Source organism: Barbus barbus (assembly GCF_936440315.1).
Source record: "Barbus barbus genome assembly, chromosome: 31".
Lineage (NCBI taxonomy): Eukaryota > Metazoa > Chordata > Actinopteri > Cypriniformes > Cyprinidae > Barbus > Barbus barbus.
In genome coordinates this window covers 2895208-2922762 of record NC_136759.1, presented here as the reverse complement: position 1 = coordinate 2922762, position 27555 = coordinate 2895208, and the positions used below count along the sequence as shown (strand labels likewise).

At 34.7% G+C, this 27555-nt stretch overlaps 3 protein-coding genes across 5 annotated transcripts in view; 2 read left to right on the top strand and 1 right to left on the bottom strand.

The window, feature by feature from the left end:
• Positions 1–34: 34 nt before the first annotated feature.
• Positions 35–7820, bottom strand: LOC306851003 (uncharacterized protein). 3 transcript variants are annotated; one of them, XM_079387006.1, is made up of 4 exons: positions 7589–7820; positions 3607–3997; positions 2968–3161; positions 35–2119 (listed from the first exon to the last, which is right to left on the bottom strand). In XM_079387006.1, the coding sequence occupies exons 2-4, from the start codon at positions 3654–3656 to the stop codon at positions 1137–1139; spliced, it is 1227 nt and encodes a 408-aa protein (XP_079243132.1). In that variant the 5' UTR covers positions 3657–3997; positions 7589–7820; the 3' UTR covers positions 35–1136. The 3 variants fall into 3 exon arrangements, with proteins under 3 accessions (XP_079243132.1, XP_079243133.1, XP_079243134.1); XM_079387007.1 differs by having other exon boundaries at positions 41–2119; positions 2968–3136; positions 7589–7780; XM_079387008.1 differs by having other exon boundaries at positions 41–2119; positions 2249–3136; positions 7589–7777.
• Positions 3904–27482, top strand: LOC306851001 (CWF19-like protein 2). Its single transcript, XM_079387003.1, has 17 exons — positions 3904–4044; positions 8000–8110; positions 8379–8492; positions 9112–9222; positions 9910–10029; positions 10801–10894; positions 12210–12325; positions 13649–14220; positions 14938–15040; positions 15176–15391; positions 16924–17061; positions 20901–21113; positions 22517–22633; positions 23175–23330; positions 25560–25640; positions 25722–25823; positions 26725–27482. The coding sequence occupies exons 1-17, from the start codon at positions 3952–3954 to the stop codon at positions 26863–26865; spliced, it is 2598 nt and encodes an 865-aa protein (XP_079243129.1). The 5' UTR covers positions 3904–3951; the 3' UTR covers positions 26866–27482.
• The window catches only part of LOC306851007 (claudin-19-like), a 564676-nt gene continuing 552125 nt past the window's right edge, over positions 15005–27555 (top strand). Inside the window, exon 1 of the mRNA XM_079387017.1 lies at positions 15005–15013. The gene's annotated coding sequence lies outside the window, so the exon portion shown is untranslated. The remainder of the gene's footprint in view (positions 15014–27555) is intronic.

Sequence of the window (27555 nt, the reverse complement as noted above, 5' to 3'; positions counted from 1 at the left end):
AAATCAAGAAGGATTTGAAAACAAGCTGTTTGTTGGTTATAACCTTTTCTTTGGGTTTATGTATTTATTCTTTTTACATTCAAATATTGAATTTATGTTCATGAGATAATTTTCAGCCAAATAATGTCTATAGATAAATAGGTGCCTATAATGCATACAGGTTCAAGCAACTGGAGAAACTTCAACAGTGTATCTCAACACAACACTTAAGTAAATGAATATTTTTAACAGCAGATCTTTTCCAATTGATACATAATCTTCAGATTATCATGATATTTGATGAATTCCTAAAGCAGGTCACTTGATACATTATTTTGCAAGATTTTACTTTTTTATTTCTCATGTACAGTCAGCACATTATACACAAGGGTGTGTGTTCACGGTGTGTGTGTGTGTTCACTGCTGTGTGTGTGCACGTTGGATGGGTTAAATGCACAGCACGAATTCCGAGTATGGGTCACTATACTTGGCCGTATGTCACTTCACTTCACAAGACATAAGTTCCTAAAGACAGAGCAAAATAAATTAATGACCCTATTCAAGCCTGCAATGACAGTAGAAAACATGGTATGATGGAAATCACCTTATTTTGTCCATCCAAAAATACACCAATAGTTAAAACATTTTTTTTGAAAGATGTCTCTTCTGCTCACTCACCAAGGCTGCACTGATTTGATCAAAAATAAATGCAGAAAATCAGTATCGACTCGAGTAATAATGCTGAAAATTCAGCTTTGCATCACAGAAATAAATGACATTTTACAATACATTCACATAGGAAACAGTTTTGAATTCTAATAATATTTCACAATTTTACTGTATTTTTGATCAAATAAATGCAGTCATGTTGAGCATCAGAAACCGTTAGTGTAATCCACTCAAAAGTTTTGCACATGAAAACAAACTTCTCTCTTAAAAATAAAGGTGATTAAAAGGTTCGTCACAGCGATGCCATAGAAGAACATCTTTGGTTCCACAAAGAACCATTCAGTCAAAGCAAATGCCCTTTTATAATCTGAAGAACCTTCTTTTCGCCTTTTGTGAAACAGAAAGGTTCTGCAGATGTTAAAGGTTCTTTATGGAACCATTTAAAAGACCCTTTCATTACCCATAATAGGGGCACTTTAAGAGTGTTCTCACTGCGATGATTTCTTACAATGTTTGTTAATATGAGTAACAAGATTGGTTAACTGCGAGAAACTCCTCCCGCATGAAGGGCAGTGGTACGGCTTCTCTCCAGTGTGAACTCGCTCGTGAACCTTCAGCGATCCAGACTGAGTGAAGCTCTTGTCACAATGCGAGCACTTATAGGGTTTTTCTCCGGTATGAATCCTCTGGTGCTCCTTCAGTCGTTTGGCTGTGGTGAAGGTCTTGCCGCACTCAAAGCACATGTGATCTCTCTCACTGCTGTGTCTCTTCTGGTGCTCTTTAAAATTGCCCGGCCATATAAAACTCTTTCCGCACAAAGAGCACACATACGGCCTCTCATTCTTGTGCACCTTCAGGTGGTTTTTCAGAATGGATGATGACGTAAAACCTTCTCCGCAGTGAATGCAATGAAAAGGCTTCACCCCAGAATGAGAATGCAGATGATTATTGAGACTGTGCGCCCATTTAAAGCTCTTTCCGCAGTGATGGCATTTGAAAGGCTTCTCTCCGGTGTGAACTCTTATGTGGTCCTTGAGGCCTTTTTTGCACGTTAAACCCTTTCCACACTGAGTGCAGATGAACAGCTTCTCCCTGGAGTGGATTCTTATGTGAACCTTGAGGTTGTTTTTGAAGGTGAAGCTCTTTCCGCACTGATGGCAGGCGTACGGTTTCTTTCCGGTGTGAATCCGCAGGTGATATTTTAGGCTCTCTTTACGTGTGAAACTGTTCCCGCAGTGATGGCAGCTGAAAGGTTTCTCTCCCGTGTGAATTCGTAAATGCTCCTTAAGGCTGTCTCTCCGCGTGAAACTCTTTCCGCACTGAGGACACGTGAAGGTGTTTTTGGCTTCGGTTCTTTGAGTTTTCTTCTCAGTCTCTGAACACGTGTCTTCAGTTATGAAAGCATCCTGATTCTGATGTTTCTCCTCCACCTTATCAAGTTCTTCACTTTCTTCTTTTATGTATGTCAAGTCTGCAAGGAACATACACAGATGCAAAAGTATATTTGATATGCTAGAATTAAATTCTGTCATGCTCATTCAATGCCATCCAATTACTATACAAGAGTAAAATAATGTAAATGTATTTTATGCCAAGCAACAAACAACAAGCAACATTTTCAGAACGTTCAGGCAAGGTTCTCTCAAAGTTATAGAATGTTAATAGAATGTTCATTCAAAGTTATCTGGTCTTTGATAATGTTCTCAAAACGTTACCACAAAAATATTATTCATTCATTGTTCTTGGAATTTTATTGGAATGTTCATCTAACTTTTTTAAATGTTACTAATCGTTTCAGAACGTTCAAAAATAAAATTTCCATAATGTCTGCATGCTCCCTTCACGTTCCTATAACCCAGAAAAAACACTTTTAAAACATTTTTTAAAAATGGGACATTTTGAATGTTCAGAGAATATTTTCATAACTTGATGAAACGTTATCAAAACATTCTTCGAACATATTTTTGTTAATTAGGGAGTTATTTGATTATTATACATCATTCATGGAACATTTTATTTATGAAACGTTTTAGTAGGACGTTCATTTAAATGTTACTACTTGTTTCGGAACATTCAGAGAACATTCAAATGTAACGTTCCCATAATGTTTACAAAATTCTAAAATGGAATGTTCGCTTAATGTTCACATAACAAATAAAACGAGACATTTTGAATGTTTTCATAACTTCATGGAAAAACATTCTTATATTCTTGTTAGCTGGGTGTATGATTTTCTAAATACAGCCACCAGATTTCAACTGAAGCTTTATTTTATTAATATTCCTCAGCAATAATAAACAATCAAGAACGGACACCAACCTGTTTGTTCCTCAGTATCTTCAGGAATCATTCTGGATGGCTCTGGATCACTCATGTCTTCAGCAAACTCTGTCTTTACCGTAGTATACATTGTCCATATATTTGACCTGTTACACCTGGAGTTTCTTGGAGCTTGTTCCTCTCTTGTAGGATGATGGGAATATAATAGCTGTGAATGGGCCAAACGACTAGATCTGTCAAAAATAATAAGTTAGTGCTTGTTTATATGCTAATTAATACACCTGTCTGTTTAATTCTCCAAATTGTATTACACAGTCCTTGCATTTTTGTCGTAGTGTCTCTTTTCCTTTGCATTTATGAGCATAAGTTGACTCAAAGCCAAATAATTAATAATATATGTGCAATTACATGCAAATATTTTAACTCAACAAATGCAAAATCCCAGTGATTCTATTTCTAGTCATCATTTATGATGCTGATTATGTTCAGTGAACACAGTGTAGTTCCACATAAATCATAATAAAACTGCATAATGCATAAATTCATCTCCTGGCAGATAATTAATGCAGTTTAAACAGCTGATACTGCCAAATGTTACATTGCAAGAGCTCAGATGTGATCATTTTGACACAAAACGTAGCCAACATGCATAGTAAATGTCAGTTTAAAGTGTTTTACCTTTTGTAGTATCTGTTCTTTATCTCGTCTCCCCTCCTGGTTTTCTGCATTTAATGTTTTTGCTATTAAAACTCACGTCATGCCTCAAACGCGCTCATCATGTCGTGAACACCTACCGTACTTTTTATATATGCGCTTTAATAATGTATGGAGCTCACATGTTTCCCGATTTGTCTTGAAATAATTAATATACGGTAGTACAGTACAAATGTCTCCAATAGGACAAAAACGTCCTGAGGTTTCAATGCAGCGCCTCCTGGAGGGAAAACAGGCGAGTAGCATCTGCTGCGACAGACGCATTACGGTAGATGTTTGCGACAGTGGGAGCGCGTTTGCGGCAGCAGCATGGCAGCATACGGTGGGAGTTTTGAGAGCTCAACCAGCATCAAATCTAGAAAAGAGGCCAAAAGGGAAGAAAGAGAGCTCGTTTTACAACAGGTAAAACAAATAAACGCTTTAAACTCGATTAGAATAAGACCTACCAGAATAAGAAGCGAATGCAGTATTTGACAGATCTGTTTACAAACCTTTCCATTCAAATTGCATCAATATACAGCTTGATTATGAATTTATGTCTTTATCGAGTCATGTTTGTGCATCTAAATGTCCTAAAGCGTGTTTTGAATGTCGTTTGGCAATATTTGTTGTGTATTTCATGTAAATGTTTCATTATATAAAAATAATTAAGGAAATATGACGTTATTGTCCTTGTCATCGTTCTTAAAATAAATGACACTAGCTTATATATAAATATATGTTATAAAATGCAATGTTATATGTGACCCTGGAGCACAAAACCAGTCATAAGGGTCATTTTTTCAAAATTGAGATGTATACATCATCTGGAAGCTGCATAAATAATATCTTCCCATTGATGTATGGTTTGTTATGATAGGACAATATTTGGCTGAGATACAACTATTTGAAAATCTGGAATCTGAGGGTGCAAAAAAAATTTAATATTGAGAAAATCACCTTTAAGTTGTTCAAATGAAGTTCTTAGCAATGCATATTACTAAGTTTTGCTATATTTACAGTAGGAAATTATTAAATATCTTCATTGAGCATGAGATTTACTTAATATCCTAATGATTTTTGGCATAAAAGAAAAATTGATAATTTGACAATGTATTTTTGGCTATTGCTACAAATATACCCCAGCGACTTAAGACTGGTTTTGTGCTCCAGGGTCACATATCAGCATTAAATCGACAAAATACGTGTCCAATATACCAGCTGTTTCAGAAACAGAATTACTCCGTATATAATATAGTATGTATGAAGTATGTTATATAAATTGTAATTGAATGCATCAATTAAAATGCTGATATATCATTGCAATATAAAATGTCATTTATTTTTGGAAAGAAATTTATTCTTTAAATAGAGAAAACCAAGCTCACTTTTCAAGCAAATTCAAAGAGAAATATTTCATTATGAATTGACATTCTCTAAAAGGTTATGTTCAGTGTAAAGTTATGATATAATTTAATCACACTACAGAAGATTTCCTCAAAATTGGGATTAATCATAATTCATTTCACTCGATATTCAAATCATACCCAAAACACAAGTTTGTTCTCTTCCATTGTAAAAACTCTGAGTATTTTTTGGAACGGACGTATTTCTGTTAATTGGCGAAGAGTGACTATCATCATCTCAGTATAGCCAGTTATGATCTGATTAATCTGCCTGGACACTACTAGTTAGTTCTGACCCTGTCAGTCTTGATTACTTCTGGAGCTGAACTGACATTCAACTACCTTCAGGTGGCGCTAACAGTCCACAAAACAAGATTCATCCTGGGACAAAACTTTAGCTTATGTGCAAATTTGGATGATAATGGTTGTGCATAATAATTAATGTTTGCAATATATATAGAACATGACCTATTATGTAGAAGAAATAAATTAGAGGAAAGGCTTTGAGTATTGTGGAACAATCATCTTTTCCTCCTTTGTCCATTAGATCCTCATGGTCTCTGATTTAAGAAAGCATGTTTTAACAATTGCCTGAACTGTTCTTCTCTGGTATTGAAGCATTGTAAATGATGATATGCATCAGCATCACCTTTAAATAAATTAATTAATAAAAATAAATAAAACATTTAAAATAAATTAAAGCCTAATAGAAATATGAAAAAACAATATAAACGATACGCACATAAAAAATACAAAAATTAAACTATAAATAGAAAAGTTCATTTAAAAATTGTTTAAAGTTTAATAGAAACATAAAAAAAAAAACAGTAAAAATGACACAAGCACATAATTTTTTTACTAATATTAAATATAAAATAAGAATTGTATAAAATGAAAGCTAAATAGAAATAATAAAAATAGCAAAAGCACAAAATTACAATGAATTTAACTAAAAATGTAAAAATAAATGTTAATTTAAAGATAAAAATAAATAAAAACAATTTAAATAAATTAAAGCCTAATAGAAATATGAAAAAACTATATAAACGATACGCACATAAAAAATACAAAAATTAAACTATAAATAGAAAAGTTCATTTAAAAATTGTTTAAAGTTTAATAGAAACATTTAAAAAAAAACAGTAAAAATGACACAAGCACATAATTTTCTTACTAAAATTAAATATTGAATAAGAATTGTATAAAATGAAAGCTAAATAGAAATATTAAAAAATAATAAAAACAGCAAAAGCACAAAATTACAATGAATTTAACTAAAAATGTAAAAATAAATAAATGTTAATTTAAAGATAAAAAAAATAAAATAAAGCCTAATAGAAATATGAAAAAACAATATAAACGACACACACATAAAAAATACAAAAATTAAACTATAAATAGAAAAGTTCATTTAAAAATTGTTTAAAGTTTAGTAGTAGTAGTATAACTTTATTGTCCACCTGAGTGGAAAATTGTCTTTGGCTCACCAACACAACAAGATTAATAACAACATACATACATAAAATAAAATCACAATAAGTAATCACATACACACATAACATAAAAGAGAATAAAAATATAAGTGCAATTCAAGCCTTACACACTTCTTACTTAGGAAGTTGCTGAGTTAATGATTCTAATTGCGTTGGGGATAAAAGACTGTTTGAACACATTTTTATTTGCTGGAGGAACTCTATAACGTCTACCTGATTTTAAAAGCTCAAACTGGCTGAAGAGAGGATGAGAGTCATCTGCAAGAATAACTTTCGCCTTCTTCTTTGTCCTTTCTACATAAAGATGTGTTAACTGATTCTGAGGCCTGCCAATTATTTTATTTGCCGAAGATACAACTCTGGAAAGTTTGTTCTTAAGTCTGCAATTTAGATGCTCATACCAGACAGAAAGATGAAAAGTTAAGACACTTTCAACAATGGATTTATACACAAGTTCCAAGATGTGCTTACTAACACCAAAACCACTAAGCTGTCTGAGAAGAAAAAGTCGTTGAGAGCATCTTTTGAAAATGTACTCTGAATTATCAGCAAAACTCAACTGAGAATCCAAAATTGATCCAAGATACTTAAAATGTTCCACAATTTCAACTTGTTGATTCTCAAGTGAAATCGGCTCACATATTACATCTCGTTTTGTACACATAATTAATTCTTTAGTCTTAGCAACATTAATTTCTAATTGGCTAAAACAACACCAAGTTTCAAGATCCTTAACATGGGTCAGGTAGGCCGAATCATATATATGGTTTAATAGAAACATTTAAAAAAACAGTAAAAATTACACAAGCACATAATTTTTTTACTAATATTAAATATAAAATAAGAATTGTATAAAATGAAAGCTAAATAGAAATAATAAAAATAGCAAAAGCACAAAATTACAATGAATTTAACTAAAAATGTAAAAATAAATAAATGTTAATTTAAAGATCTTATAAATACTATAATAGAATGTAAATACTAAATATAATAAACTTTCAAATATATAATGTGAAACAGTGATACAGATTTCAAACAGTAGTATGCTGCATTGTTAAATGAACTCACTTTGCTGCATCTTTAATCCCGTAAGGTCATCTCAAAAATACAAATGCTTATAATGTTGCATTTTGAGGCATTTTTAGTAAATACAGGAGGTCTTTCTGTTTGTATTTACAAATTGAAAATTTAAATACTGCAGAAATAATACGAGTAGTTTGCTATTCCAACTGTAGTCACAGATCTCGGTGCACATACTGTGTCTGTTATCTCTCTGCCAGCTGTGTTGGGTTTTCTCTGTGCACACATTTATCTTACTCTGCCTTAACCCTGACAAACCTTTATCACCTCAGTGCACACGCACAACCTGGTCTAGCAAACGGATGCAGCAGTCAACTATGCAATTAGAATTTAAACAGCTCATAATACTTATCTGCTTTCAGAAATCACCTCTTCTCCTGCTGCTTTATCTCTCTGTAGGCTAAAGAGAAGTATGAGAAAGAGGAGAGGAGGAAGGCCGAGAGGAAGGCCAGGGGTGAGGACACATGGATGCTTCCGGATGTTGACCTGCGACTGCAGCAGATAGGCCAGGTCAGAGGTCAAACTACAGACGACAACAAACCCAAATAAATGTGCATGTGTTTATTGAAGATGAATCATGATGTATTTTATCTCTTCTGCTCAAGTCTGCATTTATTTGATTAAAAATACAGTAAAACAGTAATAATGTGAAATATTATTACAATTTAAAATAACTGTTTATTTGAATATATTGTAAAATGTATTTATTTCTATGATGCAAAGCTGAGTTTCTCCCTTCACACTGGATTCACATTTTGTGCTTGTTTTTTGCACACAGGAGCATACAGTGAAAAAAAAGAAAAAAGAGAAGAAAGCAAAAAAGAGTAAGAAAGAGAAGAAAGCCAAGAAAGAGACAAAAGACAAGGAAGATGCATCTTGTGACAGCTCTGAAGTATGTACCTAGATGTTTAGGGTTTTATTTTATTGGGTTTTCATGTTCGGTTTAGCCCTTTTAATCACATTAAAGGAATAGTTCACCCAAAAGTGAAAATTTGTTGAAATATTACCCACCCTCAGGTCATTCAAGATTAGTTTGTTTCTTCATCAGATTTGTAGAAATGTAGCATTGCAGCACTTGCTCTGCAATGGATGCTCTGCAGTGAATGGGTGCCGTCAGAATGAGAGTCCAAACAGCTGATAAACACATCACAATAATCCACACCACTCCAGTCCATCAGTTAACATCTGGAGAAGACAAAAGCTGAAACAAATCCATCATTAAGACGTTTTAACTTCAAACCGTTGCTTCTGGTGAAAACCCATAATAATGCTTCCTCCAGCTTTTCACTTCTCCAGATGTTAACTGATGGACTGGAGTGGTGTGGATTATTGTGATGTTTTTATCAGCTGTTTGGTCTCTCATTCTGACGGCACCCATTCACTGCAGAGCAAACAGGTGAACCATTCCTTTAATCCACACTTAACCGTTCTTTAAGCAATGTTACTTTCTCCAGGTATTTCTGGTTGCTTGATGAAGTTTGTTGCAGTAAATTGTCATTGTTTCTTTTCAGCACTCAGAGGACGAATGGGTGGAGGCCCCGGCTCTGTCAGGGGGCGGAGACAAGGCATGGAAGGCGGAGCAAGAGGCCACACCCACTGTCAGCTCAGCCAGTGCTAACCAAGTAAGATCCTACTCTATTGTTGCTGAGTGAGTTTTGTTGGTTATCTGAAATGGGCCCCAATATTAGATCAATAATCTCTCTCTCCCAACATCCCCAAAATCTCAGTAATATTATTTAGCTTTCAGTGAGAACAGATTTATACTTACTAGTACCTGACATCTGAATGTTCTCCAGGATTAATGGAGGCGGTTTGTCATACAGCAGTTTAATGTGATGCGATTACTATCCTTGCTGTGGACCGTAATCACAGTCTTCAGAAAAACATGGAGATTATGAGAGAGCGAGAGTGTGTGTGTGTGTGTGTGTGTGTCAGAGTGGGTGATTGTTGTCCTACACAGTAAAGCCACTTGTGGAAACTTCAGTACTGTTATTAGTTGAATTGAAGAGCTCTCTCTGCTCTCTCATTCTCAAAGCCACCAGAAGTCATTCATTTTCAGCATTCAGCGATGTGACGAAGATGCCAAAGGTTCAACTTTGCACGAATGGGCCGAGATGCTCACAAATGCTTTTCTGTCCTTCTGAATAATTATTTTTAGCAGCAATAAAATAGTTTGTTGGTCAAAATGGAATTACATCTTTTTACTAGTGAATGCCTCTCATTTGTAACCACATTTAAATAAAAAACGCCCACTACGATGAAAAATAGTCTTTTTTTTTTGTAGCCTCTGTCTGTTTGACCTTTCCTAGAGAGATGAATGGATGACCTTTGACTTCCTGGCGATGAAGACGACCTCCGTGGCAGAGAGACGAGCACAAAAAGAAGCAGAGAAAGAGGCGGAAAGGCAAAAAGCTGAGTCTATCGAACAGGTGAGCAACGTTTGTGTCTCCAAACAACATGAAGACGGCAGTGCTGTTTGTAGTTTGTGTTAAAGCAGTCTGTTCTAATCTGGGAAATTAAAAGATGTTCTTCCCAGTTTAATGACACAGCCGTGCATCTTAAAAAAATTCTGCTGATTACAAAAAAGGACTAATATTTCCTAATTGCTTTCAGAAATATCAATACAAATATATCAGCAATGAAGATTTTTCTTATTTTATCCCAATAACAAAAGCAGTCAAATGTAAAAAGTTTTAGTTTTGACAGATTGAACATTAAACATCTATTTTGTTTTTAATGTTTTAACGTGTTTTTCACCTTGAAAATAGCCTTGAATGCTGGTATAGAATTAAAATAAACAAGCAAGGAGTTTGTGAAACTGAACTGCTGTTATTAACACATAATTGACCTGTTTTAGCATAATGCATTTCTCATTGCTGTGCATCTCTGCAGAAATGGCATTTGTGTGCGTTTTGCATTCCTTGCATCTTTTGCAAAGCGTCCACTGCAATTTGTGTTGCGAATGTTTGCAATGAACAATTCATCTTTCATTGGTTATATTTCATGTGCAGAATGCTGAGAGTACCTCCGTTGAGTACCGGTTGAAATTCTGTGTGTCATAATTTAAAATAAAAAAAACTTTTATTATCTTCTCCTTGATGCAAACAGCTGTTAAACTTGGGTTCAGACCAAGCAGTTAAAGTAAGTGTTGTGGTTGTGTGCTTTTGTGTTTATCATGTGTGCCTCTCTCTTTCTCTCAGGCTGGTCTTCACAGGTTAGAGTTGAACCCTTACTGGAAGGACGGAGGAAGTGGTCTGCCCCCGGGGGACACCTCCAGTACCGCCGTTAAAAAAGGTAAACGCCGAAACCAGGTGATGATCCGACACGGCCAGACTCCAAAAGATTATTTTTGTCTCAGCCGCTGTAGGCGATACAGTTTGCGTGGAATCCTGAACACATTATTGGAGTATATTTTACACTACTTTCTTCTTCAAAATTTCATGTTTAATTCATTGTTACTTGTCGCTCTTGTAGTTATTTGTGAAATTTATTAGCAATTTCTGAGTGAAAATTGTTAACATAAATCAGTTCAACATTGTCCTTTGGCATTTTTTTCTGTGTTGTTATTCTTCACATCCTTCATTTTTATGAAGTCAATTGATTAGACAGCATTTTAGATGATTAAAATTTAATTAAACCATTTGAAACGGAATAACTTTTTGTTGATTGTAAACCATGTGTAATTTATTCTGAGATCGCCATGAAATAGCCTTGGTGTTAAAAAGTGGCTAAAATGAATGAATTAATTAAAAACAGAATGTTGACAAATTAAAACAGAAAACATGGAACTTGGGAAAATATAATTAATAATATATACATTTCATATTGCAGATTATTATTATTATTACTTTAAATTCTATGGTATATTGTACTATGTTATATACTATTTAATATTTGCAGTAATATAATAATAATAACAGATTTCAGTGTTCTAGCATTTCACAATGCTTTTTACCTTTGCAGAAACTGCATTTGTGAGCATCTTGCATCTTTCGCAAAGCATCCACAGAAATTTGTGTTGCAAACACTTGCAATGAACAACAATTTTTGTCTCCTGTTGATTTATATTTCATGTGCAGAATGCTGAGAACGTATTCAGGTATCTGTAATGCCAGACCAAATTAACATGGGCCATAAAAACCCATCTTTGCAGTCTCTGTTCTCTCAGAGTTGTGTAAAATTTCATGTTATTTACCCCTAAATGTAAAAAAAAAAAAAAAAGACAAATTAGCAGTTACATGTTGGTCAAATAATCTTCTAAAAAGCTAAATTTGCTGTTTGTGGCAAAAGTAAGCTGCCATTTTAACCAGACTTTATGCAAAAGTTGTACTATGTGGAACTATTAATATTGTAACCCATGCTCTTTTAGAGAACGTTTAAAGCCAATGAGTGACTCTCGTCCTTTTTCATTTTTCCTGATTCATTCAGTGAATTTTCTCTTTGTCATTTAAATATACTGTGTCACTTGTCACATGATTAGAATGAGGAGTTAAAATGGCGTTTGGCATTGACGTTAAGCTGAAAGCGCAGCTCTTATCTGAGCTCTGTACAGGCCGAGCGGGAAGTGTTAATTTGACAGATGTTTTACACTGATTTCTCTCTGTCTCAGCTGGAGTGGTGAATGATGGAGGGGTGAGCTGGCTCAGGAAGTCATATCAGAGGATGAAAGAGCAGGCCGACAGAGAACAGCGCAGTCTGGAGAGCGTGGTGGCGGAGAGATACGGGGTGAACACACACACACACACACACACACAGCAGTAAACAACATCTCTCTGTACTTCAACACTGTAAAGTTGCTTCCCTTCTGCGATAGTTCAGAGCTTGTGCATGGCAGTGTTTCTTAATTTGATTCATATTTAAAAAACTAGTTTATAATAGTCATTTGTTCATGAAACTGAATTGCTGTGTGCAAACAATAATGTGCAACGTGATGCAATGTTGTCATTTTTTTCACACTGTCCAGTTTTTCTCTCTAAACACATTCGGTTCAGACAGCAACATCATATCTCATCTAAAACAGAAAATCTTACTTTGCGGAGCTTCAGATCCTGTTGCAGAGAGTTTTGTAGAAAAATGTTTTGCTATTCAGTTTCTCCATACAGATATGCTCTGAAATAAATCAGATTTTTGAATCAAACATTACAGATTTTGACTTAAAAGAAAAAAACAAGCAAAAAAAACTCATGAATCACAATTAAATAAAAAACCAACAGCATAATATGAAATTATTGATTTATAGTTATTGATTGTACGTATTAAATACAATAAATTTTACATTTATTACAAAATAATATATTTGAATATAATTTTTTAATATATTGTAATGTTTTATAATATTATGTGATAGATTAATATATTTTACATTTATTGCAAAATAATTACACAAATATATTTACATTTATTGCAAAATAATATATTTGAATAATGTAAAATATTTTAATATAATTTTATAACATGAAAATATAAATGTATTTGTACAAAATATTAATGTAATTTATATGTAATGCAACATTTTATGGAGAGAGAGAACAACAATCTTTTAAAAAATATATATATTGATATATCATGTTAAGTTAATATAATGTATACTAATATATTATTATTAATATATATAATGAACTTATGTATTAATATTATTATTATTATATTATTAAATCTTGTATCCTTCATTTGCAAAATAATCAGAAAGATAGATAGATAAATGTATTCAAATATGTTATCTTGAAAAAATATGTTATAATAAAAAACATATACATGTATCATATCTCACTGCTGAGTTTTTAAAATTTTTGAATTTTTAATTTTTTTTCCCTAAATTCTCTGATTGGTGGTTTTTATCTTCAGGACACATTTTTGAAATAATGATGACTTTAACAGAATCGTATACCATTAGTTAATACTTCTGGAACCTGAATATTTAGAGTCAAAAAGTGTCTTCCAATACACCATTTCACACTGAGAGCGACCAGTACTGTAGTGAATTTATTCTGCTTCAGGTGGAAACGGGCCTTAATGATGTGTTTTGATGGTTCTCTCTTCCCACTGCAGTCGATGGAAGATTTTCAGAAGAGACTGCGAGAGGCGGAAGAGGTAGCTTATGGAGAGAGGAGAGAAGAGAGGGGTGAGAGGAGAGGAGACCGAGAGAGATGGAGGAGAGACGACAGAGAGGAAGGGAGGGAGAGATGGAGGAGAGGAGACCGGGAGGAGAGACGGAGAGACAGATCTCCACACGCTGAGAGAGAAAGGGAGCGAGACGGAGAGAGAGGATCTCGAGGCCGCGGCGAACGCCCTCCGAGATCCCGGCCGGATCCAGACGAGGATCGGCATTCCCAGAGACACAGCGCTTCCTCTCAGTCCAGCCTCAAGTTCGTCAAACCCTCAGATGCTGATGAGGACATGAGCGGAGGGGCGGGGTTCAGGAAGGCGGGGCCGAAAGGCTCTACATCCAATCAGTGTGCAGGATTCAAGAAACCTGTTGATGATGATGATGGGGCTGTGCCTGCCTGGAGGAAGAGCAGTGCTGTGCAGTATCCAAAGGAGACGCCGACCCCGCAGAAACACACAGAGAAGAGCGCCGCCCTGCTGGAAGAGAGCAAAACTACAACAGCAACAGTGAGCAGGTCAGAATAAAGCGATCATGTGATTTTAGAAGACTTTACACCCACATTAGAAGACAGTTTTTCAACATTTCACTTGTAAAAAATTAGACAAAACAACTAAAAATAGGATATTTCTCGTATATGTCTTGCTTTAATTCACCCACTTAACAACTGTTTTTTTTTCTTTGAAGAGCCAGGATTCCCATTGTGTCGTGTCAATTAAAGATTTTTTTATAATGAATATTTATTTTTCTAGTTATGCCAAACTATGAAGGTTATTGATTATATTGTTTGAATACAATATTATTACTGTATCGTATTTTGTAATATATGATGTGTATATTTGTAATTACAAAATAATATATTTAAATTTGTATTTAAAAATAATTAATATGATAATTAAATATATAATATATTGTAACAGTATATTTTACATTTATTGCAAAATACTCATATATAATATATTGTTAAAAATATTAAAACATTATTAACATATATACAAACAGTATTTTTATAATACATCAAAATATATTATTTTGCAATTAATATATTTAAATTGAAAATAAAATATTACAATGAAAATGAAAATATAAATAGAATATGACTTTTAGGAATTTGTATCTAATAATCACAAATGATTCATTGGAAATGTATTTATTCTATACAAGTTTTGACATTATTTTACACTTTTGTGAATGTTACTTATGCTAAAACTGATTGAGTTTGTCAATCTACCAGTTCAGAGAGCGAGGAAGAGGAGGAGGAAGAGGTGATCCTGACGGACGAAGAGATGAATAAACTGGGAGCCAAACTCGTCAAGGCAGAACTCATGGGGAACATGGTGAGCTCATTGAAAACCATGTGACCTAGACATGATGCTCAAAAGTAGGAAGCTCACTAGGGCTCGTGGTCTTCGTGTGCTAGAAGTAGACTCAGATACTGATGGTATGTTTTGATTGTGTGTGAATAATCACAGGCGCTGGTGGAAAAACTGAAGGCTCAGATGCAAGCGGCCCGTCGAGCCAAAGAGAACCGAGCTCAAAGAAAAGCCCAGAACAAACCGGTTTCTGCACCAACAGACTCAGAAAAGGATGTGGTGCTGTTCAGGACCGACCCTTTGGGACGAGCCTGGCCGGTCAAAGCCCCGTCCCAACCACAGGAGCCTAGAGGAGGACGGAGGAAGCAGAAAGCGGTGAGACACACGCTCACATACACAGCTTTGAAGTGTTACTATAATTAACTAAAACTAAAACCATAAAAATAAATTGTTGCTTGAAATAACATTAACTGAAATAAGATATAATATTAAAACTGGTTGCCTAGTTAACATTTCTCATTTAGTTTAACTTTATATACTAAAATACCTCAAATTAAAACTGAAATAAAGAATAAAAACTATATGTGACCCTGGAGCACAAAACCAGTCTTAAGTCAGCTAAAAATACATTGTATGGGTCAAAATATGCATTTTTCTTTTATGCCAAAAATCATTAGGATATTAAGTAAAGATCATGTTCCATGAAGATATTTAGTAAATTTCTTACCGTAAATATATCAAAACTTAATTTTTGATTAGTAATATGCATTGCTAAGAGCTTCATTTGAACAACTTTAAAGGAGATTTTCTCAATATTTAGATTTTTTTGCACCCTCAGATTCCAGATTTTCAAATAGTTGTATCTCAGCCAAATATCGTCCAATCATAACAAACCATACATCAATGGAAAGATTATTTATTCAGATTTCAGATGATGTAATGAAAAATGTTCAAAATATTTACACTTAAGACTGGTTTTGTGGTCCAGGGTCACATATAGACATTAAAAAAATATTAACTACTAAAAATTACAAAAACACACAAAAATAATTAGAAAATTAAAATGTCAGCGCAAAAAGACAATAAAAAAACTAATTCAAAATATTTAAAAAATATACTAGTATCTCATTGACACTAAAACACACTGCGGCTTTGTTATTTTTATATTTTTACAATTTAATTTGGATTTTAGTCATTTAGTTTTGTACTTATTATTAGTTTTTTTTTATTATAATTTTTTAAAGTATGGTTATTTAGGTTTAATTTATTTTCAAGTTTTTTTTTCAGTTAGGGTTAGGGTTTTTACTAGTGCTGTCAAACGATTAATCGCATCCAAAATAAAAGTTTTTGTTTGCATAATGTGTGTCTACACATGCATGTATATATTTTAGAAAAACATGTTATGTTTCTATATTAAATATATTTATATATAGTATAAAATATAAAAATATGAATATATAAATGTAAATATTTTCAAAATACATACTGTATGTGTGTATATTTACATATATATAATAAATATACACATAAATAATGTAAACAAAAACTTTTATTTTGGATGCGATTAATCGTTTGACAGCACTAGTTTTTAGGATTTATTTATTTCCTGTTAGTAATTTCAGTGTTTCAGCTTTCAGTTCAGTTAGTTGCCAAGGCATTGTTTCTGATTTTCATTCATTTTTTATTTAATCTGATATTCATATTTTATTTCAGCTTTATTTCAATTAACAAAAATATACTTTTAATCGTTTTATTTGTACTTTTAAGTAACTGAAACTTTTTCTCCTGCCATGATGTGATAAAGCTAAATATGGTCATTTGATTGGAGTTTACTTATAATTTATAGTAACTTGTAGCCTGGAAAACTTCAAATGAGGTCACGTTTTCTCCTCTCCTCTGATTTTTAGATCGAGACGCACCAGGATGGTGAGCGTGTGCGCTATTTTGAGGATGATGATGGTATGAATCTGCAAGAGATGGTCAGACGGGAGAAGATGAGCTCTGCTGAAGATCAGAACGCTCTTTACTCACGCATGGCGGCCAAGGTGAGCGTCAGTCTCTTTACACACCAAACACTGATAAATGACAGTGTGGAGTTTAGCCAATCAGCAGAAAACGGCAATAAGTACTGTGTGTATTTCTAAAGGGATGTTCACAAAGAGATCTGCATTTAACTGGATTCAGGGCTATTATGGTTTACTAAAACTAAAATAAAAAAAAATCTTTCTTGACATAAAACAACGCTATGTTTCAGTAAGTTGCCAATGTAACATTTCTCATTTTATTTAATTTAACTTGTTCTAAAATAACTAAAGCCAAAATATGAATAAATTAATATAAACTATATAGATATAAATTAACAAAAACTATATAGAATTATTTAAAACAAACAAATACTTATAAAAATGCCAAAAACTTACAATACAATTATTAAAACTTTACCTAAAATTACAATGAAAATGGAAAATAAAAATAAAAACTGATTCAAAACATTAATAAAAACTATAATAGTATCTCAGTAAATAACACTTATAACTGAAATAAAATATTATATATAAAAAAGCTTAAACTTTTTTTATTTAATAAAAACTGAGAAAAAACTATATAATATAAATAAATATAAAAACAACTAAAATTCACAGAACAAAATGATTAAACATTAATATTAAAACAAAAATGGGAAATAAAGAATTAAAAATCTAATTCAACATATTAGTGAAAACTATAATGGAATCTCAGTGTTACTAAAATAACACTGACTGCATTATTTTCAATGAGAGTGCTGATGCTTTGCAATAAACTTGATCTTTTTTTAACTTTATGCAAATGAGCAGCAATGTAATTGCCATTAGTAGCCTGAAGACATTAGAGCACATGTCATTTTTAAGTCCATTGTTATAAAAATGTGACGTGTAGAAATATTCGGCCGCTTTAATATATCAGGCCTGGGTTTGTGAGCCGCAGACGTGCTCAGACAGCCTGTGCTTGTCTCTGGTCGTAAGACAGACGGGCATCAGCAGATGGTGGCGGTCTCGGTCTGTCCTCCTCTCTGGCTCCGATGTGATTTAGTGTTTCTCTGATTTTAAACCCGGGCAGGGCTACTAAAATCCGTTATAATAAACTAAGACGTCACGGTTGCCATGGAGACCAGAAATATAAAAGTGACAAACATTTGCACATTTTAGCAGCACATCTCTCTCTCTCTCTGCCAAGTTACCATGGCATAGCAGCTAAAAGTGTTATTAATATATTTATTTCACCAATATCACCAGTATCTGTGTGTGGATGTGCAGAGTGTGTGTTTGACTCCGTTCAAACTTTTCTAGAGAACTTTTAGAATGTTGACGTCACATTTATAGAATGTTCGCTATTCAAAATCTAGCTGACAGCGAATTATGTTTGCACACTGAATAGACAACTGGTTTGCTCCCTAAAAATTGTTTGCATACTGAAATATGCTTGTTGTTTTTTTTCAGCATTTATTTCTTCATTATCTTTGTTTTATTACATTTTATGCTTAAAAAAATGAAGACTAAAGTTTGTGCATTTCTCATTTTCTTGCATTAATAGAATGTTCTCAATTTGAAGTCTAACCAGTCATGCAATCATGCTATTGCAATATTTGCATGCTAAATATGCAGTTCATTCTCACTTGCATTTATTTGCATAATGAAATGTGCATGGTGGTATTTTTTTGCAACTTTGTTCTTGTCTTTCCTGATTTGTCATTTTTTTATGTATAGTAACTCTTTATAGTTCCATTAGTTATTGTTAATTATTGCATTAACTAAAATTTACTAACAATGAGCAATACATGTTACAGTATTTATTCATCTTTTTAATGTTAGTTAATAAAAACACAGATGTTCATTGTTAATTCAGATCCTTTACATAATACTAACAGATATGACTTTTGATTTTTAATAATATACTAATAAAAAAGAAAAGAAACACAAACTAAAATTTATAAATATTAGTATATATTTTAACAATTCAGTTAACAAATCAAAGATGGTTGTAAAATATGACCTTATTTTTTGTTAATTATTTATTTAATGAATTAATTTATTTGTTTTTTAATTATTTCATTAATGTGACTTTTAATAATATTCATATTTACAAATATGAAAAAAATTAAATCTCCATTTGATTATTTAATTCAAGTTAAATTCAAATGTGAAATCAATTTAAAAGTATGATTCAAATATGAAAATCTCCTTTGGTTCACAGTAATACAATGTAATATTTGTTATTATTATAATATTTGCATAGTAAACATACTATTGGTTTTATAACTTAGTTATTTGCATAATGAAATACAACTTTTTATGCTGCTTTGTTGATTGTTGTTTTAATTTTGATTATTACAAATGCTAAATCAATTTTAAAAATATGATTAAAATTAAATAAAAAACATTTCTTGCATCTATTTAACCCTGAATAGTCACTTTTACTGTGCAAACACAGTCTTGTGTTATTTGTTGATTCTTAAGCAGTCGACCGTAACCAAGATGTGCCAAAACCTGCATTTAAATGAAACTAAAAATGCAAATCTAGTTGTTAGATTGGTATTTGTAATCCAGACAGCTGTCAGCCAACCACAGACCTGCACACAAACTATCCTTAAAGTCTCTGCCCTGTCTAGGTTTTTATTTGTGTTAGCTGGAGTCAGAAAGCATAAAAGCAGAGAATAAACGTAGAATTGAAAGCGCAGTCAGACTCTCCAACACTCTCACCTCGGCTCCTCTCCATCTGTCAATCAAACATGCCAGTGTGAACAGACACGCCTCCCACACAGATCACCCGTTGCTACGGATACATTGCCTCTTTGTCTGCTTGTTGTAGCACAGCGTTAAAGCTCTCTCGCTCTCTCACTCTGTTAGCGTAATCTCTGCGGCTTCACGGTTCTTTCATATCTTTTCATGGACACATGACATGCAAGTAAATGGATAAAATATTTAATCTTTAATTACATTTATTTTAAAAGTTTATTTGTTTTATTAAACAGTGTTTTAGTGGTTTGACTTCCTAGTTGAAGTTAAAAGTTGAGTGAAACCTCTTTTTAGAGGTAATAGTGTCTGTCCACATTGACACAGGTGTTCAATATTCATTTATTTGGCTATTTAGGTATCATTTTACTATGATTAATAATAAATAATAATGAAAAAAAATATATATATATGTATGTGTTTTATTATTATTATTATTATATTATGAGATTATTTATATTATCAAGTTGTATTATTATATTAAATTGTATTATTATTTCTATTGTTATATTGCATTTATTCTATTATTATCTATATATCTATTATTATAATACTGTTGTACAAAATTCAATGAAAAATGAGTGTTTGATAATAATTATAATTATTTTATTTAAACTACAGATTACACAATTAATATTTATGTTTTAAATTTCAGGCCCTCAAGCTTTTATTTTGTCCCAATATTGGTGAAATGCTGTAAACTGTCCAGAACAATTTTTGAAATTATACAAATGTGTAAATAAAGTAAACTTACCGCTTATTGTGTCCTCAATGCGGCAAAGTAAAAAGCCACATTTACTTTGAACTGAGGCACTTAATACAGTGCATTATCATACAGCCTCATTTATTCATATTTTTTTAGTTTATTTTGTGCATTTTATGTATTTTAGCTAATTACTAGCATTTCATCAACTTATAAACCCCTTTTTTGGCACATGAGTTATTAGACTCATAAAACCATTCTCATTCCTCTGTCCTGAACTGCTTTCAGCTCTTAAATCAAGATAAAACTCACAGACATGCAAGATAAAGTGACTGATAAAACTGCTTGCAAATAAAACTCTGTCTGTGTGTTTGTTTTTAATGTGTTATTAATGGATTTGTGTGTTTTGCAGATGATGGGGAGGACAGACGGTGATAACTACACACTGGATGACATGTTTGTGTCCAGTGCGGCTCAGAGGGAAAGATCGGGTCGAGACGAAGAGCGGCAGAGGAACAAAGCGGTGCACGAGACACGGCGGTTAGCCGGACAGATGGAGAAATGCAGACACTGCTTCGACAGCCCTGAACTGCCCAAACATCTGATCGCAGCCGTCGGAAACAAGGCACGATATATTACCGTCACATTTCTGCTTACGAGAAAAACTTCATGCTGAAAACCTTGGAATAAGTTTTCATTTTTAAAGAATCAAATTTGCTATCAGTTTACACATGAATGTAAATTATTGTGAGAAAGTCATACTAAAATATATTTGTCATCATTTTACCTTAGCAACTGCATAGTAACTCCCTGGCAACCACTTAGCAACCTCATAGCAATGTCATAGTTACTGATTAGAACACCTTAGCAACTGGATAGCAACAACCCAGAACACACTAGCAACCACATAGCAACATTCTGGCAAACACCCTAGCAACCTTATAACAATGTCCCAGTAACCACTCAGAACACCATAGTAACACCCTGTCAACCACCCAGAACACCTTAGCAATTGCATAGCAACAGCCTATAGCACCTTAGCAACGCATAGCAATGCCCTAGCCTACTAACCACTTAGAACACCTTAGCAGCTGCATTGCAACAACGCTAAACTCCATAGCTTCGCCCTGGCAATAAGTAGACCTTAGTAACTTACAGTAATGTCCCAGTAACAACCCAGAACACTTTAGCAACCACATAGCAACACTCTGGCAAACACCCTAGCAACCTTAAAACAATGCACTAGTATCTGCTTAGAAGACCTTATCATCTGCCTGGCAACCACCCAGAATGCCATAGCAACGCCCTGTCAACCATCCAAAACACCTTAGTAACGTTACAGTAATGTCCCATTTACAGCTTAGAACACCTTAGCAACTGCATAACAACAATTTAGAACACCTTAACAATCTTATAGCAATTTTCCAGTAACCACTTAGAACACCTTAGCAACTACATAGGCAACACCCTGGTAACCACCCAGAACACCTTGGCAATCTCATAGCAATGCCCTACCCCACTAACCACTTAAAACACCTTAGCAAATGCATAGCAACAACCTAAAAAAACATAGCAATGCCCTGGCAACCACCCAAAAAAACCTTAGCAATGGCATAGCAACACCCTGGTAACCATCTAGAACACCTTAGCAGCCTCATAGGAATGTCCTAGGTACTGCTTAGAGCACCTTAGCAACTGCATGGCAACAACCTGAAACAACTTAGCAGTCAAACAGTAATGCCCTGGCAACCACTTGGGACACGCACACACACTAGCGCACACGCTCAGACTAATTTGCTTTAAATAGCATTTTGTCTCATGCTGTCAGAAACAATGTATATCTGTGGCAAAAGAATCCTGATCTCTCCAGCAGCAGTCTGGCCGTTTTGGGTGTTGTGCACTTGAAGAGGATTCCTCCTGATGCTCGGTTCGTCCATGTGCATGTGGGACGACAGGAAATGGACAAGCTCAAGATTTTAGCGCGCTGTCCTCATTAATCACATGACGGGTGTGTTTTCTCTTGTGCAGGTGTACTTGTGTCTGCCGAACAGCGTGTCTCTGACTGAAGGTCACTGTTTGATCGTCCCTATCCAGCATCACACAGCAGCCACGGGTCTGGATGAGGACATCTGGAGTGAAATACAGGTACAAGCATTACAAACACGTGTGCTTGTGTATGTATACTCATCCGTTTGCGCTACATGCATGAATAACGCATAAGCAACCACCCTGAACACCTTAGCATCTCCCAAGCTACCACCTAGAACACCTCTGCAACCCCTAGGAACCACCCAGAACAAGCTCGCTAGTAACCACCCAGAACATCTTAGCAACTCCCTAACAACCACCCAGAACACCTTAGCAATTCCCCAACAACCTCCCTAGCAATCACCTAGAACACCTTAGTAACTCCCTAAAACCCACCCAGAACACTTTAGAAACTCCCTAACAACCACCCAGAACACCTTAGCAACTCCCTAGCAATCACCCAGAACACCTTAGCAACTCCCTAACAACCCCCAGATCTCCAATAAAACACAAATAAAAGACAATTAGGATGCGCTTTCTGCCGTGTTGTCTCTGACCCACTCCCATTTTTTAAATAATAAAATTAATATAAACATTTGATTACTCGATTAATGGATTAAATGAATGACTGCTAATGCGCCCTCTCTCTCTCTCGTAGATGTTCAGACGGGCTCTGGTCCGCATGTTCCAGTCTCAGGAGTTGGACTGTGTGTTTTTGGAGACTCATGTGAATCCGAAGAGGCACCTGCACATGGTGTACGAGTGTGTGCCACTGCCCAGAGAGCTCGGAGACATGGCACCCATTTACTTTAAGGTAACTTGGAACAAACAGCCTCAAACTGGCGTCATAATAGAGCATAGCAGTGACTGTCCAGTTCTTTAGCGGCCTTGATTCTGAAAGTGTTTTTCCTCTTCATTTTTCCCATAGATCTTTGTAGGAAAGCTATTTGGAGAAGAGCGTTTTGATAAACATATGCAGTTACATATTCATTATATTTTTACTTAACATGTTGTCTTCATTTTTTAATGAAAGTTTGAATAAATCTGTTATGAAAACAAATTTTTATGACAGCCACCATTTAAATGTTTATGTAATAAATTGGTGTTAATTTGTAATTAAAAAGTTCATATAAAACTGCAATTTAAATGTTTGTACAACTCAGTTTAATTAATTGATTTTTAAATAAACTTTATTTTTAGTTTGTTCTTACTCTAAACATCTTAGCAACCTTATAGCAATGCCCTAATAACCGTTTAGAAGACCTTATCAGTGGCATAGCAACCAAACAGAACACTATAGTAACTCCCTGGCAACCACCCAGAACACCTTAGCAACAGCATATCAATACCCTGGCAACAACCCAAAACATCTTAGCAACAACATAACGACAACACAGAACACTTTAACAGCCAAACAGCAATGCCCTGGCAACCACATAGAACACTTTAACAATAGCATAGCTACACCCTGGCAACCACCCAGAACACTTTAGCAACTTAAGTTTAAAGAGCACCTAATATGCCCCTTTTTACAAGATGTAAAATAAGTCTCTGATGTCCCCAGAGCCTGTATGTGACGTTTTAGCTCAATATACCCCACAGATATATTTTTATAGCTTGTTAAAATTGCCACTTTTAGGGTTTGAGCCAAACGCGCTGTATTCGAGTGTGTTGCTTTAAATGCGAGTGAGCTGTTGCTCCCGGAGAAGAGGGCGGAGCTTCAAGAGCTCAAGCTCCCATTAGCAGTGCTAGCCTTTGCTAATAAACATTCCACTATTAATACAAGCCTGTTATCTTTACAGAAAACTACTCTGTTTCAAAGTCAGTCATCTGATTATACTGTGCATAATAAATTTGCGTTTATGAATTACACAGACGGGGAGCACAGCGGGATAAAAATAACAACATAGCTGGTCTCATGCTATCACAAACTTTATAAGTCCCACTTCTGATTATGAGCTCGACAACTGCAAACGATCGACTCACATTGCTTTCATATGCAACTGTTAACCACCACATTCCTATTCATGATCATTCTGGCAGTACTTGATGACAGCATCAGAGAAAACGCACATGGACAATGATAGCTTTAGCAATTAGCCTTACAGAGTGCCAAGAAGCTCTTTCAGAAGGGCAATTTGGAAAACAAACACGTTATACTTACTTTGTCTGGAGCTGATGTTCACGCACAAAGCATTGGTATTAATTCCTAAACATATAGGGGACATTACCGATTTTTTTCCGGGATATTTCCTTCGAAAATGAAATTTAACCACAGTGTCCTCGGCTCACATGAGGGGAGATTATGGCGACTCCTATGTTCATTAGTGCATCCCAAAACACAACACAAAGCCTCTTTGGTGCTGACATTGTATATAACTCCAGTAATGGCAGACCACATCTTCTCACTCAGGGCTGTGTTTATGCTAATAGGGCAGAGTGCGTCACAAATGGGCGGAACTTTTTCCCCTCTGCGACGTGAACGGAGGGCGAATCTGAAATAGCTCGTTTGGAAAGACTGTTTATGATATATTGGTTTTATTAAAAAATGAGTTGGTGGATTTTTAACATTATAGGCTGGTTGTTTTCACACACTGCGGCCACACAACTGTGTTCAAACAGCTAATAAAAGGGATTTTTGCATAATAGGTCCCCTTTAAGTAACACTGTAGCAGCAGCACATCAGAAGCCAAACAGCAATGCCCTGGCAACCACCCGCAACACCCTGGCAACCAGCCACAACACCATAGCAACAAACCAGAACACCTTAACAACCACATAGCAACACCTCAACAACCACCTAGCAATGACACAGAACACTGTAGCAACTTCAACAATCGTTTAGCCATCTTGGTTCTCAGTTAAAAAAAAAACTTTAATTTTGATGTTTCGTAAAATACTAATTTTGCTACATCACTAATAATTTAAAAGACCATTTGGTCAATGGGGAAAATTAATAGGATTTTTACTTCTGTAATTCTATAAATCTGACTGATCAGCATTATAAAACAAACATCTATTGTGTGTGTGTGTGTTCGTTCAGAAAGCCATAATGGAGTCAGATGAGGAATGGGCCATGAATAAGAAGGTTGTGGATCTCTCATCCAGAGACATCAGACGAGCTGTGAGTTTTTTCTGTTTTCTCCGGATGTCTTTTATTCTTCCTCCTCTATCTCAGTGTTTGATGTCGCTCGTGTTTTCTCAGGTTCCTCGCGGGTTGCCGTACTTCTCTGTGGATTTTGGACTGCAGGGCGGATTTGCACACGTTATCGAGAACGAGCAGAAGTTCCCACACTATTTCGGAAAAGTAAGTCTGGCAGTAATCTTATTGTGAAGCTTTACAAACAAGCAGAGCAAAACAGGGTCATGAACAGCCTGTTTTTTTTTTATATAATGTTATCCGAGGTCCACTTATGTTATTTTTACATCAAAAAACATCATAGTTTAGAAGTAATAAGCTATTTTCTGTCCTGTTTTTAAAGCCCCCTCATCAGAACACTGTTTGAATAGGAGTGGCGGATTGTAGACTCTGAAGCAAACACCCACTGCTATGATTGGCTAAGAGTTTTGTTTGACAGCGTACATTCCTCATAGATGGACATTGCTGTGATTTAGGTTAAAACCACATAAATACTCAGTCCATGTTAAACGATCTGTTTAACAGACACAGCAGTAGTGATCAGTTACTCACACTTGTGTGTTGCGACATTACTGTCGGATCCAATATAGTTCGGCACAACAATGTCTTTTTTCAATCTTTTTGAAAATCTCGTGTTGAATTGTCTTGTTTGTAAACGAATCAGAGGTAAAATTAAGTTAACAAAGGACCGTGTTCTTACTAACGAAAATAACCGAAATGAACATCCCTAGTTTCAGCATAGACTCTCTCATAAACACTACATGCACAAATCGGTGGGCGGGGCTAAACAGACAGCGATGTAGAAGCAGGCGTTGCTCATCTTCTGCAGAGGTGGTGTTTATCCACACTATTACATCACAGAGTAGAACATTCCAAAAGCGGTCATCTGGCAGACTGCCTTCAATATAAGCTGTTTTTAGACAGGATGTTTTCTAGAACAGTGACCAAGGGAATTTTGATTTCTTATTTCATGACCCCTTTAAAATCGCAAGTTTTCAGAATAATTGCAGTTGGATTTTTTTTCCCTCTAAATCAGAATATTGACTGAGATTTGTTCCGTCTCCATCAGGAAATCCTGGGCGGGATGCTGGACCTGGAACCGAGACGATGGCGGAAACCGATACGTGAGAATTTCGACGACCAGCGTAAGAAGGTTCTGAAGTTCGCTCAGTGGTGGAAAGCATTTGACTGCACTAAAACCGACAGCTAGACACTGAGACAGTGTGCTTTCTCAACTCTACAGAGACTTTACTGTACTTAAATTGTAATTTTAGAGGGCTTGTCATGTGTACATGGCTCTAGTATCTAAAGTAAAATCTCTAGAAAATAGTCATTTAAACCAGGCATGTTTTATCTGGTCTGAAGATTTTTATGGGACCCTTTTCATGTTTCGAATCTAGGTAAATGTTTTTTTTTGTTGTTGTTTTTTTTAAACAATTATCAACCCAGGAAATATTTGGTTTTCTCTTAAATATAATACCTGCTCTCATCCAGTGTTGATGTAAATCATGTTTTCCTGAGCAATTAAACTCAGAATAAAATATTACAAGACCTCCAGCTGCTCAGCTGATTATGTGCTCTGTCTTTATAATCTGATTATATTTAGATGACGTCTCGCTCGCTCGTTCCTGTGAACCTGACCTTCAGTTCACCCTGTTGAGCACCGATCATCTGTAGGGCGATGTTATTTATGCCCTATCATTAATTTAGTGAAAGAAAGAAATCGGTTTTGTTTTTATAGCTATATTTTAGGCTGTGCTGCTTTTCAAGAACATGCACATTAAACTGTTATGTTGCAAATTAAGTTTATTAAAGAAACCTGCTTTTAAAAAAAAAATCAAGAATTTAAATTTGCATTGCCTAGAAGGCAAAACACCACAAAAATAATATTTAGTTCTGA

Excerpts from the sequence above, each read along its gene's own strand:
- LOC306851001 (XM_079387003.1), top strand. The coding sequence starts at position 3,952 with ATGGCAGCATACGGTGGGAGTTTTGAGAGCTCAACCAGCATCAAATCT. Across the intron at positions 8,111-8,378 it reads GACTGCAGCAGATAGGCCAG|GAGCATACAGTGAAAAAAAA; the intron begins GTCAGAGGTCAA and ends TTTTGCACACAG. Across the intron at positions 22,634-23,174 it reads ACATCTGGAGTGAAATACAG|ATGTTCAGACGGGCTCTGGT; the intron begins GTACAAGCATTA and ends TCTCTCTCGTAG.
- LOC306851003 (XM_079387006.1), bottom strand. The coding sequence starts at position 3,656 with ATGCAGAAAACCAGGAGGGGAGACGAGATAAAGAACAGATACTACAAA. Across the intron at positions 3,162-3,606 it reads AAGAACAGATACTACAAAAG|ATCTAGTCGTTTGGCCCATT; the intron begins GTAAAACACTTT and ends TATTTTTGACAG. Across the intron at positions 2,120-2,967 it reads AGATACTGAGGAACAAACAG|ACTTGACATACATAAAAGAA; the intron begins GTTGGTGTCCGT and ends TGTTCCTTGCAG.